General features: G+C 48.1%; 1 protein-coding gene across 8 annotated transcripts in view; it reads right to left on the bottom strand.

The window, feature by feature from the left end:
* Nucleotides 1–14,099, bottom strand: part of LOC116989284 (transducin-like enhancer protein 4) — a 222,479-nt gene that overhangs the window by 90,984 nt on the left and 117,396 nt on the right. The window contains exon 1 of one of the 8 annotated variants that reach the window (XM_033046506.1): nt 2,229–2,429. The exons of the other annotated variants lie outside the window; for them this stretch is intronic. Within the exon in view, the coding sequence (XP_032902397.1) occupies nt 2,229–2,414 (186 nt within the window). The 5' untranslated portion in view covers nt 2,415–2,429. Of the gene's footprint in view, nt 1–2,228; nt 2,430–14,099 lie in introns of those variants that run through there. 8 annotated transcript variants of the gene reach the window in all.

Genomic DNA, 14,099 nt, shown 5'->3' with positions numbered 1-14,099 from the left:
CAACCGCCGTTCCTTCTCACGCATATTATACCAATGTTTAGTATGATTTGAGTGATTAGCACACAAACAAAGCTTGTTGCTGTTTCAGGTTGTAAAAATAAACCGGTATCAATACCATTGCAGCAATCATCCAAACTCATTTGAGCTCATCAATCCAATTTTAGTTACTGCTCATTCAAGGGATATTTCATACTATTAAAATAATCACTTCTGCATCCACTGTGCCTTTCATAGTCACTCAGCATCCCTGAGTGCTTGATTTAGTGCATTTTAGATGTGGCCACAATAGGAAATGAAGCTGCTGGTTTATGCACAGCCGGATCCCACAAATAACATGTAGAAACAAAGAACTAGGTCCCGATCTGAAACATCACCCATCCTTTTTCTCCTGAGATGCTGCCTGACATGCCGAGTTACTGCACCACTTTGTGTCTATCCCCCGCTAAAAACTATTTGGTAAAGATGGAACTAACTGCTTTTTGACAGAGATGTTGATTAAGTTTGTCACCGGAGAGAACTTTTCTGCGACACTTTGAAGTTGTGCTGCAGGATGTTGAGTGCAGAAACTACAGAGAGTGGGGCCTTGCATTAATGCCTTATCCAGAACAAGTATCTCCAAAGGTTCAAAGATAGTCCGAGGATCACCAATGAGGTAGATAGTAGTTCAGGAGCAGTCCTTTGTCCTTGTGGACGCAGCTCAGACCATCACACAAATCATCCTCCCTTCCATTGACCTCATTTATACCTCACGCTGCCTCAGCATAATCAAGGAAGAGTCGTACCCCGGCCACTCCCTCTTCTCCCCTCTCCCATCGGGTAAAAAGTATAGAAGCGTCCAGATTCAGGGGCATTTTCTTCCCAGCTGTTATCAGGCAACTGAATCATCCTACCACAACCAGAGAGAAGTGCTGAACTACTATCTACCTCATTGGTGACCCTCAGACTATCTTTGATCGTACTTTACTGGCTTTACCTTGCACTAAGCATTATTCCTTTATCATGTGTCTATGCACTGTAACTGGCTTGAACGTAATCATGCGTTGTCTTTCTGCTGACTGGTTAGCACGTAACACAAGCTTTTCACTGTACCTCGGTACACGTGACAATATAATAAACTAAGTTGCTTTCAAGGCTGCATCAGAGTCACCTCTGACCCCAGCCAACAATGAACATGGGAGGGAGCAATGTCGAGAACCCCCGACGGGCTGCAGCCAAACTCCGGCAGCAGTCCTGGCTCGACCGCCGCGGGAGCGGGAACCCTGCCTGGAGCGGGAACCCTGCCTGGAGCGGGAACCCTGCCTGGAGCGGGATCCTCGTCCGAGCCTCGACTCCAGCGCAGACTGGAAACTGGAGAGGCGGGTGGAGGGAGTCGGCAACAGCAGCAGACGCTGTACTAAAGGGCCGGTAAGAAGAACCGGGGGGCGGGGGGGTCTTACATTCCGTGCCCTCAGGGTCGGCTACGGAAGGTGGCCGGGCGAGGAGAGGGGCGACGGTTCACGGGACCACCTGACGGAGGCAACGGCTGCAATGGGCCCTGATCGCCAGCTGCAGTTGGGACTTTGACCATTAACCCACCGCGCTATCCCCTACTGCGCCAGAGACTCACATTTGATCCTGACCTCGGGTGCTGCCCGCGTGGAGTTTGCACGTTCTCCGTGACCGCATGGCTTTCCTCCCACATCCGAAAGATGTGCGAGTATCTAGGTTAATTGGCCCCTGTAAAATTGCCCCTCGGGTGTGTACGAGTGGATGCAAAAGTGAGAACTAGTGCAAACGGGTGATCGATGGTCAGCATGGACTCGGTGGGGCCGAAAGGCCTGTTTCCACGCAGTACCTCTAAACCAATCGATGACCGACAGATGCAGTCCAAGCAGAGCCTCGGCCGACTCTGTAGACAAGGAAATATGTCACCTCGCGGTTTTGGTAGTCTAAGAGGAGGAGGGTGAGTGGGCAGGGGAAGGTTGGGGGCAGCTCGGCCATAAGCACCAGATCAACCACCACCAAATAGCGGCAAGTGGGAAAACAGAACAAAAACACTCGCTGGTTCCAAGCCACCACTGCGGTGTGAAATCGGCTGTCTGAAGGCATTTTGTTTCCAGCCTGCTCCCGTATTGATTCTGTCAGCTCACCGTCAAGCTGATACTGTAATAAAAGCCAGGAGCTGTGCGGAATTAAACACGGTCATTGAAATATATATCAGTCTCTACACTGATAAGAACAGGGGTCACCTGGAGCTTTTGTGCGAGCGATCTGTCTTGTCCCCTCCTCCGTGTGTGTGCTGTCTGTTCTGATACTGGCACTAATTCACCATCAATGCAAGCTGTATGCTGCACACGGCTTATCTTTCTCAATGTGACAGAGCGAGTCCATTTGCTTTGGAATGCAAACCTCACGTCACCTCGGGCTAATTGCATCCAGATTTTTTTGCTTTGTCAAATAAAGCTAATCCCTATGAGCTTCTGGCCCACTGTTTCATGTGCTCCACATCCCCATCAGCAGCTTGGCCTTCACATACCCAAGCCTCGCCCTCAAAGGGACCCATACTCACTGCCTGCTTGCCCGCGGCGTCCCGCAATAGATGGCGTGGATTCTGCTCCGAAGACTGGGTCGGACCAGACTCGGCCACACCGACGTGGCATCGGTGAATGCGTAAACCGTGCGGTAACGCCTCACTGGGGCACTGCAAAGGAGGGAGAGCTGCTTGAGGAACTCGGCTGGTCAGGCAGCATCTGCGGAGGGGAATGGACAGTCGAGACCCTTCCACGGCCACTAGGGGCGTCTGTTATTCCATTTAAAAAAAAAATTTTAGTCTGTTTAAAAAGTATGTTTTGGAGTTTTTTTAATTATTTTTATGTGGGGGAGGTGAGTGGGGTAAGGAGGAAACTGTTTCCCAGTCACTTCCTGGCGAGGATGCGACTATTCTCCGAGTCGCGTCTTCGCTCCCCCCCCCTCCCCTCCCGCGGCCTACCGTCTGCCCCAGACCTGAGACCGGCCAGAACTTCAGCAGCAGCGCAGCTCTGAAGTACCATCGCGGAGCGGGCGATGCCTTACCGGGGATCGCCGTTTGAAGCTCCGGAGTGTTGGGCCTGCTGCTTCAACATCGTGGAGCTGTGGTTTGCGGAGCTAAGCCGCGGGCGGCGCTGATTTCAACATCGCGGAGTTCTGGGATCCCTTTGCCGAGGGCCACCAGTGTCAATCTCCGCCCAGCTCGGCCTGTGATCATCCATGCCTTCATCTCCTCCCGACTGGACTACTGTAACTCTCTTCTCTTTGGCATTAATTCCAGCAACATCAACCAACTCCAACTGGTCCAGAATGCAGCCGCCCGACTCATTACCCACACCAAATCCTGGCACCACATCACCCCAGTCCTCAAAGAACTTCACTGGCTTCCCATTTCCCAAAATCCTGGTCCTCACCTACAAAGCCCTCAACCACTTGGCCCCCCCTTATCTCACTGACCTCCTCTCCCCCTACTAACCCTCACGGTCCCTCAGATCCATTTCAGCCGGTCTCCTCTCCATTCTGAAATCCAACCTCTGCACTTTTGGAGACAGAGCCTTCTCCAGGGCAGCTCCCAGGCTCTGGAACTCCCTCCCACAATTGATCCGAACTTCTGAATCCCTCACCATCTTCCAGTCCCACCTCAAGACCCATCTCTTCACCTCTGCATACCCTTAGTCCCATGTCCCCCTCCCCTTTGCATCTCTGTCTTACTGCTCTATTTTGTTTTGTTCTTGACTCACCATGTAAAGCGACTTTGAGTCCTTGAAAAGCGCTATACAAATAAAATGTATTATTATTATTATTGTGTGGGGATGTTTATGTTAAAGCCTATCGTGTGCTGTGTTCTTTTTATTCGTATGGCTGTAAGGTGACCACAAATTTCACTGTCCCAATTGGTTCATAAATCTTGAACTTGACTAAAAGAGTGGGAGAAGAAGCCGGTGCAAAGATGTTGGCTGGGGAGAGGGGGGGGAACGGGTTAAGGGAGCTGGGAGGGGGAGTTAAACCAAAAATGCTCACTGTCGTCAAAAAAAGAATCAATTCTCAGCTGCATGGTGCTGAAATCAACAGCGTTATAACAGTAAGTCTCACAAAGTGCTCCAGTAACTCGCGTCAGGCCAAATCTCTGGAGGACTAGGATAGGTGACGTTTAGGGTCAGGACCCTTTTCAGACTGATTATATGCGACAGACCTGTGTGTCCCAAGTGTCAACCAGCATCTGCAGTTCCTTGTTTCTACTCGTAAAAAAATGAACCAGCACTTCACAGCTATGTTCAGTTTCAGGATCTGCAACCTAGCTCTCACCCGCTTAAAGGTCTTTCTATTCACTTCAACCACTGCTTTGGATTTAGAGTTGTATTTTCTCACCACTCCCTGGAGAAAAAAAACCCCACAAATTCTTCCCAGTTATTTATTAATTATTAATTCTTAAAAGTCACCTGTTCGTGTTCTCCAGAGATGTTGCTTGGCCCGCTGAGTTACTCCAGCACTTTGTGCCTTTTCTTGTAAACCAGCATCTGCAGTTCCTCTTGTCGGCTGAAGACCGTATCCCATGACAGCAGTGTTTAGTGTTTAAATAAATACAGCAGGTTATGTGCTGGGCTGGAGTGTTTCAAAAGATTAAAAAATGTTTCATATCTTGCTCTCCAAGCTTTGGGGGAAGCCTAAAGCACTTTGATGTGAATAAATTATGTTAAGTGCTGACAGTGTTGTTATGCAGGCTAACAACGCCACAAACAGCAAATGCCATTTATGTCACACTTTTCAACAAAAATAGCACTAAACACTTCACAGGAATGTTTTCAAACTGAAGAAGACGGAGTCACACCAAGCAGACCGATTAGCACGCAACAAAAGCTTTTCACTGTACCTCGGTGCACCTGACCTATAAACTAGACTCAAACTGAAACTCAGTGTGCCAGATGCATTAGACCACAAGTCCAGGGGAAGTTTCGAGAGACACCTTAAAGCAGGGAGGAGGATTTGAGAAATTTAGAGAAGGCATCACTCAATGACACCCATGACTCTGGTTAGTGTCAGAAACAATTCAGTCATTCTGCAGACCCGCTGAGTTACTCCAGCATTTGGGTCTATGATCAATGATCAGCGTGGACTTGCTGGGCCAAAGGTCCCATTTAGATGCTCTATCTTTGAATCAATCAACGCATTGCCAGGGCAATGTTTAAATGTTAGATTCAAGAGCTTGCATGAATGGCGAAAGGGTTATCATTAGGTTAGACACACGGGAGAACTAGCATTGTGCTCGACACCAGCAGCTACCTGTTCGTCCAGTTTTGACTGAGTGCCAACGGAATCCATCACTCATTTTCAAGACCTCTCCGGCCCACTACCCACTGCCACCTGTGACCTTTCACCTTTATCAGAGTGCTTCAAAGAATTTGACCCGGGCGACATCAGGGGGTCAGAAACTAACGGCAAGCAGAAGCAAAGATGTGAAGCTCCATTGCACAGTGAAATAGAGTGACTCAAAGATTTGTTGGTTTACTCCTAATTCATCACCCAAGTCACACAAAGTGCTGGATTAACACAGTGGGTCAGGCAACACCTGTGGAGAACACGCACAGGTGACGTTTCGAGGCAGGACCCTTCTTCAGACTGAGGAAGGGTCCCAAACCAAAACGTCACTAAAGCCCCTGTCCCACTTACGTGTCCTTGGCACGCTAATTACGCAACCTCATAGTCGCATTGAGGTGCGACGGTACCACGAAAATCGCGCGCGACTTCATGCGCCCGCTCAGCCGCCTGGAGCGCGTGACGTCATTTGAAGATGGACACAAAATGCTGGAGTAACTCAGCGGGACCGGCAGCATCTCTGGAGAGAAGGAATGGATGATGTTTCGGGTCGAGACCCTTCTTCAATTTGAAAGAAGGGTGTTGACCCGAAACGCCACCCATTGCTTCTCTCCAGAGATGCTGCCGGTCCCGCTGAGTTACTCCTGCATTTTGTGTCTATCTTCAATTTTCTTGGCCCCGCTCTGGGAGTAGAAGCGGGGGCGGATCCGGACCGCAATAGCCGTGAGTCCCAGACAGAGCTCCGCGATCGTTTGCCTGCTTCTGCTACTGTTGGAGGTGAGACGTTGCGTCGCGCCAGGGTCTTGGGCCTGTCACAATTTGGCCGTCAGTTACGCGACAGGCCGGTGGTGCGCCAAGATTTTGTTCGCTACAAAATTTCGGAGTGCCGCCCGATACCGCGCACAACTCCATACCCCTCTGCGCTTCTCAGTGGGACCGGCTCCAGCATTAGTGCCTTTTCTTTGTGAACCAGCATCTGCAGTCCCTTGTTTCTACTTCCTCTGGCAGCTCATGCCACATACACACCAAACTCTGTGTGGAAAAAGGTAGCCTCAGCTTCCTATTAAATCGTTCCCCTCTCATCATAAACTTATTCTCTTTAGTGCTTAGTTTAGAGATAACAGCATTGGAAATAGGTCCTTTGGCCCACCAAGTCAGCACAGTGGTAGAGTTTCACACCAGGGCATCGGAAATGTCCTCGTTCTTCAGGGAACGGGGATTCCCCTCCGCCACCATAGATGAGGCTCGCACCAGGGTCTCATCCATACCCCGCAACACTGCTCTCTCTCCCCATCCCCGCACTCGCAACAAGGGCAGAGTCCCCCTAGTCCTCACCTTTCACCCCACCAGCCGGCAAATACAACAAATAATCCTCCGCCATTTCCGCCACCTCCAACGTGACCCCACCACTCGCCACATCTTACCATCTCCCCCCATGTCTGCCTTCCGCAAAGACCGCTCCCTCCGCAACTCCCTTGTCAATTCTTCTCTTCCCTCCCGTACCACCCCCTCCCCGGGCACTTTCCGTTGCAACCGCAAGAAATGCAGCACCTGTCCCTTCACCTCCCCCCTCGACTCCATTCAAGGACCCAAGCAGTCGTTCCAGGTGCGACAAAGGTTCACCTGTATCTCCTCCAACCTCATCTACTGCATCCGCTGCTCTAGATGTCAGCTGATTTAAATCGGGGAGACTAAGCGGAGGTTGGGCGATCGTTTCGCCGAACACCTCCGCTCAGTCCGCAATAACCTACCTGAACTCCCGGTGGCTCAGCACTTCAACTCCCCCTCCCATTCCCAATCCGACCTCTCTGTCCTGGGTCTCCTCCATTGCCAGAGTGAGCAACACTGGAAACTGGAGGAACAGCACCTCATATTCCGCCTGGGTTACTTGCGTCCGGATGGCATGAACGTTGAATTCTCCCAGTTTTGCTAGCCCTTGCCGTCTCCTCCCCTTCCTTAACCCTCAAGCTGTCTCCTCCCTTCCCCCCGCCCTCGGGCTCCTCCTCCTCCCTTTTTCCTTCCTTCTCCCCCCTACCCCCCATCAGTCTGAAGGGTTTCGGCCCGAAACGTCGCCTATTTCCTTCGCTCCATAGATGCTGCTGCACCTGCTGAGTTTCTCCAGCATTTTTGTGTACCAGTGGTAGAGTTGCTGCCAGAGACCTGGGTTCGATCCTGACTATGGGTCCTGACTGCATGGAGTTTGCAAGATCTTCCTGGGATCGCGTGGGTTTTCTCCGGGTGCTAGGCTATTTAAAAATGTCTCTTCCCACACTCCAAAGATATACAGGACTGTAGGTTAATTGGCTATGGTAAAATTGTTAATTGTCCCTAGTGTGTAGGATAGTGTTAGTGTACAAGGTGATTACTGGTCAGTGTGGACTCGATGGGCCAAAGGGCCTGTTTCCATGCTGTATCACTAAAACCTTAAAGTCCAAAGAGTCCACACTGATCTGAGCACCAGCAGACAACCCACGCAGGTCACGTGGAGAATGTACAAACACCGTACAGACAGCACCCGCAGACAGGATCAAACTCAGGTCCCTGGCCCAGTAAGGCAGCAACTCTACCACTGCACCAATGTGCCACATATTGAAGATGGCGGCCCTTTTCAAGGGCAATTATGGATGGGCAATAAATGTTGGCATTGTCCAGGATCAGAACAAAATATAAATGAATAGATTTTAAAACGCATCTGTACTCGTGCCCCCGAGTTCTTTCAGTAAAAGCAGGCTGCCTGGGCTTTGCAGAAACACTCACCGTGTTCATCTTTCAACCTTACTCCACTTTACCACACAGTACAGTTTGTGGTTTGTGCAGCAAACAGTTCGGATGGGAGATCGATGTGAAAACTTAACACTCAGCAGAAGTCGGCAAACTCCAACCCACTAGAGGAGCCACAGTTTCCTCTCACTGTGTTGGCTGACAGCCGACCGCAACACAACATGCCTCACTGAGAAACGGAACTACTTTGTCCAAATCGCAAGCCACCGCTTCGATTGGCACCTCACCACTGCTCGGGGCATTCACTCCCTCCGCCACCACTGTGCCAGTTACAGAACGGCCCCACCGTGGCGGCGCAGTGGCGCAGCAGGTAGAACCGCTGCCTCACAGCCGCCAGTGAACCGGGTCCGATCCCGACCTCGGGTGCCGTCTGCGTGGAGAGTGCTTGCTCGCCCTGTGACCGCGTGGGTTTGCCCCGCTTTCCTCCCATGTCCCAAAGATGTGTCCCAAACTCAGTAGGTGAAGTTGGCCTCTGTAAATTGCCCCTAACGGGCACAGGGTGGATGAGTAAGTGGGATAGCATAGAACTAGTGTGAACGGGTGATCGATGGTCGGCGTGGACCCCGGTATCTTCCAGTTCATTCAATCACCTCTCAACCCCACCGCCACTCCCGCAAAGGAGGAAAGTTGCTTCAGATGCATGTGCAGCTCCGGCCCTGACGATTCCACTCAGTCATACGCGGAAATATATCACCATTGTATGTTTGTCGCTGCAGCTAAATCCTGGAAGTCCCGACTCAAAGGTAATGTGGGAGAACATTCAGCAGAAGAGTTCAAATAACGCAAACGACTCATCATCACCCTCTCAAAAGACAATAGAAAATGACAAAGAAATACTTGTATTGACAGCGACACCAAAATCTTGAGAATCATTTTGAAAGGAACACAGGTTTAAGCGAGAGGGGAAAGATTTCATGGGAACCTAAGGGGCAACTATTTCACACAGAGGGTGATGGGTATATGGACCAAAATGTCAGTGGAGGTAGAAACAAAGAATAGTAGATGGTATAAACATTGGCTTATCTTTGGTGTAAATTGCAGATGCTGGTTTAAATCAAAGATAGACACAAAATGCTGGAGTAACACTACCATTGAGTCACCATTGCCCAGCTATCCTAGTTATTTCGTCCAAGACCTGGCGTGACATCTTGGAAAAAGGAGCAATTGAGCATTGTACAAATGGGCTCGGCATTCATCGAAACATCAAGCTGTTAAACCACAAACTGCTCCCAGTCTCTGCTCAAATTTCCCCTCAATATCAGTGGTTTGGTGCTTTGCCAATATAGTGAGAACTTTACTATCCTATATAGTGTTACATCCGAAAAGACATCGAAATCTCCTTGCCAGTGCTGTAGGATGGAATGAAGAAACTGCAGGCACACGGGATGGAGTATCTCAGACACGGGCAATCTCTCAGTACCTCAGTTAACTGCCCATTTTGGTGTGTCGGTCAGGACAGTGTTAAAATATCCTTTGATCACTGCTTGGGTAGAAGAAATTAGTGCAGATAACCTATTCTAAAGTCCTGACATTTTCTGGACAGAAGGTTAAGCACATTTCCCCTCCAGTATATTGATTGAGTCAAACACAAAAGGGCAGCAGTCACACAACAGTCTGATTTAGAATTACATTCCTGGCTCAAAATCCCAGAATACCCAGTGGCGCAGCTGGTAGAGCTACTGCTACCTCACAGCGCCAGAGACCAGGGTTCGATCCTGACCTCGGGTGCTGTGTGTAGGAGTTTGCTCGTTCTCCCTGTCACCGCTTGGGTTTCCTCCGGGCGCTCCGATTTCATCCCACCTCCCAATGATACGCGGGGTTTGTAGGATAATTGCCCTTAGTGTGTGGGAAGCGGATGTAAAACTGGGATAGTGTAGAACTGGTTAGGTAGGTATCTTACAAAACCTACCTTAAGCATCGCTGAAGATCTGTCCCAGCCCGTGTGTGCGATTATGGTGCCGTTTAAAACGCGATTTTCCCTAGGCTGTTCAAATCAAGCTTGTTCAGCCTACTAAGTTGCTGACGAAAAATCGCTTGGAGTTTCGCTCGCTGGGGCTATTTTTACATTTTACGGGTTTTTTAAATTATTATAGTAGGTTAAAAATTAACCTCTAAACCCGCGACCACCGACAACGGGCCGGATCTCATACAGGGGACAACGGAAGGTGGGTTGTTTATTTTTACATTAAAAAGGGCTTCTTAAGATTAAGATTTATACAAAGTTTTATGTTGCGAGTAGCTAATTTGGGGGCCCATTAAATCCCGCCGTATTTTTTTGGGCATATGGGGCACAAATCTACCGCAGTGTGAACGTTCTAAACCAGCGCGTTCCACCGGATCCCACTCGAAAGCTGATGGCCATTAATTTACAGCAATTGAACACTAAATTCCTTCCATTTGGCCTATAAATTCATGTTAATGAGATTTAAAAATCATGTTTTATTGTGAATTCTTTGTGAATGTTATTTGGACACTTAGGCTATTTAAAAATGTTAATCTTTTCTTAAGAAATGGATAGATGTTTAGATCTAGTAATTGAAGTTTGGAATTAGCTACAATTGGGTAACTAACTAATTATATGCTTTAATTTCAAGTCATCCAAGTAAGATTGTTTTATATTTGTTTCAGAATGCTTAAATCTATGATAACTGAAAATTTCATTCAGTTCTCTTAATTTTTAAGAAAGTTATGGGCTTTTGACTGTCCACGATCACAGCTTTTTTGTTATGTCCATAGAAAATCAATAGGGAACAAGATGCTAATTTCCGAGTATGATAATGGCCATAACTTTTTTAATAATTGAGATATGAAAGTGAATTAGGTGTCAAATTAAACTTCTTTTTATGCTTTATCTGATGGGATAAATTGCAGACTTGATTTTTAAAATCTCAACATTTTGTAACATTGCTAGTTAAGGGGTGTGGTCAACATGGACTCTGTTAGGCATGTAATAGAAATGGTGTTACCTGTCTCCAAGTTAAAGGGGGAGGAGTGTTAGGTATGTGATAATTAGCATATGTAATTAGTGTCTTGTGATGTCTTGTGCAAGTACGCATGTGCACGAGGAGACTCAAGGTGGCGTCCTGCAATAAAGTAGCTTGTAAGATTACTCCCGTGTCCGAGCCTTATTGAAGTCTGTTCCAAGCATCCAAATACACAACAGACTCGATGGGCTGAAGGGCCTGCTTCCAAGCTGTATCTTTCAATTGAAAAATACACCCAAACCAATCGTACAATGGTAACACCTTCATCTCATGGCCTACAATTGTTACACAGAGGGTAGCAAGTGCCTGGAACACGCTGCCCAGAGTGGTGGGTGAAGCAGATATGTTAGTGACATCTCAAAGACTTGGGAATAGGAACATGAATATGCAGGGAATGGAGGGATGTGGGCTGTGTGTAGGTATGTAAGTGATGCGTAGGAAGAAACTGCAGATGCTGGTTTAATCCGAAGATAGACACAAAAAGCTGGAGTAAGTCAGCGGGACTGGCAGCATCTCTGGAGAGAAGGAATGGGTGATGTTTCGGGTCGAGACCCTTCTTCAGACTAGTTAGGGTAAAGGGGAAACGAGAGATATAAACGATGATGTAGAGAGATAAAGAACAATGAATAAAAGATACGCAAAAAAGTAACGGTGATAAAAGAAACGGGCCATTGTTATCTGTTTGTTGGGTGAAAACGAGAAGCTGGTGCGACTTGGGTGGGGGCCCTATTCCCTAACTAGTCTGATGAAGGCTCTCGAACCGAGACGTCATCTATTCCTTTTCCTTTTCTCCAGAGACACTGCCTGCCCCGCTTAGTTACTCCAGCATTTAGTGTCTATCTTTGGTTTAAACCGGCATCTGCTGTTCCTTCCCACACGTTTTGAGCCATGTGGATGGGTTGGGTCGATGAGCTTGTTTTCGTGCTGTACAAGTTCACGACTGGCTGCTGGGGCCATGGGATTGAAGCAGGTTCTTGAACACGATGCGTGAAGGGTTTGTTTGCAATACGCCACGGCCATCTTGTTGCACTCGGATCGAGGCAGCCTCCAGAATCCCAGTGACAAAGCCGTGTGTTGAAATGTTAGCTTGAAACAATGTGGAAGCTCACGGCTAGATAAAATACGCACGGAATGATTGGAATGTTTTTCTGGATGAACCTGACGCTCTCCTGTTGATTGATTGTTTACTTAGCCGTGTGTAATAGTTCCTTTGACTCAATGGGGTAAACATTCCTTGTGGTATGAAACCGAGACTGCCACCCAGCCTTGGCGGCTTTCACATTTGATTCCTGTCTTTGGTTCACGAGACTGCCTTGGCAGACACTAAAGATTTGTTTATCCTCTCACAGGATGCGGGCAGAGTTGGCGCGGTAAGAATTTGACACCCATCTCTTAAATGTCCTTATGAAGGTGATATTGAGCCGTCTCAAAGAACAAGCAGCACGGCACAAGAACAGGCCACTCGGCCCACAATACCTGATGCCAAGACCATCACTTATCTACCAAAGATAGACACAAAAAAGCTGGAGTAACTCGACCAGAAACATCAACCATTCCTTCTCTCCAGAAATGCTGCTTTTCCCACTGAGTTATTCCAGCATTTTGAGCCTATCTTTGGTAGATAAGTGATGGTCTTGGCATCATTCCACCAATCACCTTCTCTCAACCCCATTCCCCTGCCTTCTCACCGTGACCTTTGACACCCTTACTGATCAAGAATCTGTCAATCTCTGCTTTAAAAATGCCCAATGATGAGGACTCTACAGACATCTGGGCAATGAAATCCACAGATTCACAACAGGTGAGCATTCACCTACTAAAGCCCCTCATGCTTCTATATGTGCAGAAGGTCACCCCTTAACCTCCTACACTCCAGGCAAAATAGTTGCGGCCTAGCCAGTCTCTCCTTAATTCTGAAGCCCTCCAGCTTTGTGAATCTTTTAGACTTTAGAGATATAGGCTTTTTAGCCCACAGAGTCCGTGCCGACCAGCCATCGTTCCGCAACACTATACTGCACAGTAGGGACAAGTTTACAACTTACCGAAGCCAATTAACCTACAAACCTGTACGTCTTTGGAGTGGGGGAGGAAACCGGGAACCTAGAGCCAGGCGACCAGAACAACACACAATATGTGGTCATGCTCCTGACCCAAGCTTAGAACACAGCCGAAGATAGGCACAAAATGCTGGAGTAACTCAGCGGGTCAGGCAGCATCTCTGGAGGAAAGGAATAGCTGACGTTAGGTACAATAGGTGTCGGGATGGGGGACAAGGCGAAGATACAAATTCACAAAGCGAGTCCTCCTCCTGGAATTGTGAACAGGAACATTTTCCCACAAAGAAATAACAATCTTGGAATCCAATTACCAGAATACAGTCAGAAATCCAGGGATTTGCACGAAAAAAAAGTTACTTCACACATTCAGTCGATAAGGCACAAAATGTTGAAATAACTCATGGGTCAGGCAGCATCTCTGGAGAAAAGGTATAGGTTACGCTTCAGGTCGAGACCCTTCTTCAGAGTCTGTAAACGGGCCTCGACCTGAAGTGTCACCAATTCCTTTTCTCCAGAGATGCTGCCTGATCCGCTGAGTTACTTCAGCATACTGTGTCTATCTTCAGTGTAAACCAGCATCTGCAGTTCCTCCCTACACTTAGAACAAAGCCTGTGGCTTCTCTATAGTCTGACCAGCTCTTGGGTCTCCGAGGAGGTGAGCTGTTAAGACAGGTGAATAGATTGTCGAAGGAGGCAAGTATTAGCCATTGAAGAAGCTAAAACAAGTCCCTAAAATCTCTTGCACAAATCCTACATGATCACACACCTGTCTCCAAAATCCAAGAAGATTCTGCAATGTTTATAAAATCCCACACAATTTTTGTAAAACCAAAATCGCTAGAATTTAGAAGATTGAAGGGGGGATCTTATAGAAACTTACAAAATTCTTAAGGGTTTGGACAGGCTAGATGCAGGAAGATTGTTCCCGATGTTGGGGAAGTCCAGGACAAGGGGTCAC

Source organism: Amblyraja radiata, chromosome 29 (assembly GCF_010909765.2).
Source record: "Amblyraja radiata isolate CabotCenter1 chromosome 29, sAmbRad1.1.pri, whole genome shotgun sequence".
Taxonomy (NCBI): Eukaryota; Metazoa; Chordata; class Chondrichthyes; order Rajiformes; family Rajidae; genus Amblyraja; species Amblyraja radiata.
Note: the sequence above shows the minus strand (reverse complement) of the source record. Positions and strands in the feature narration are given on the sequence as shown.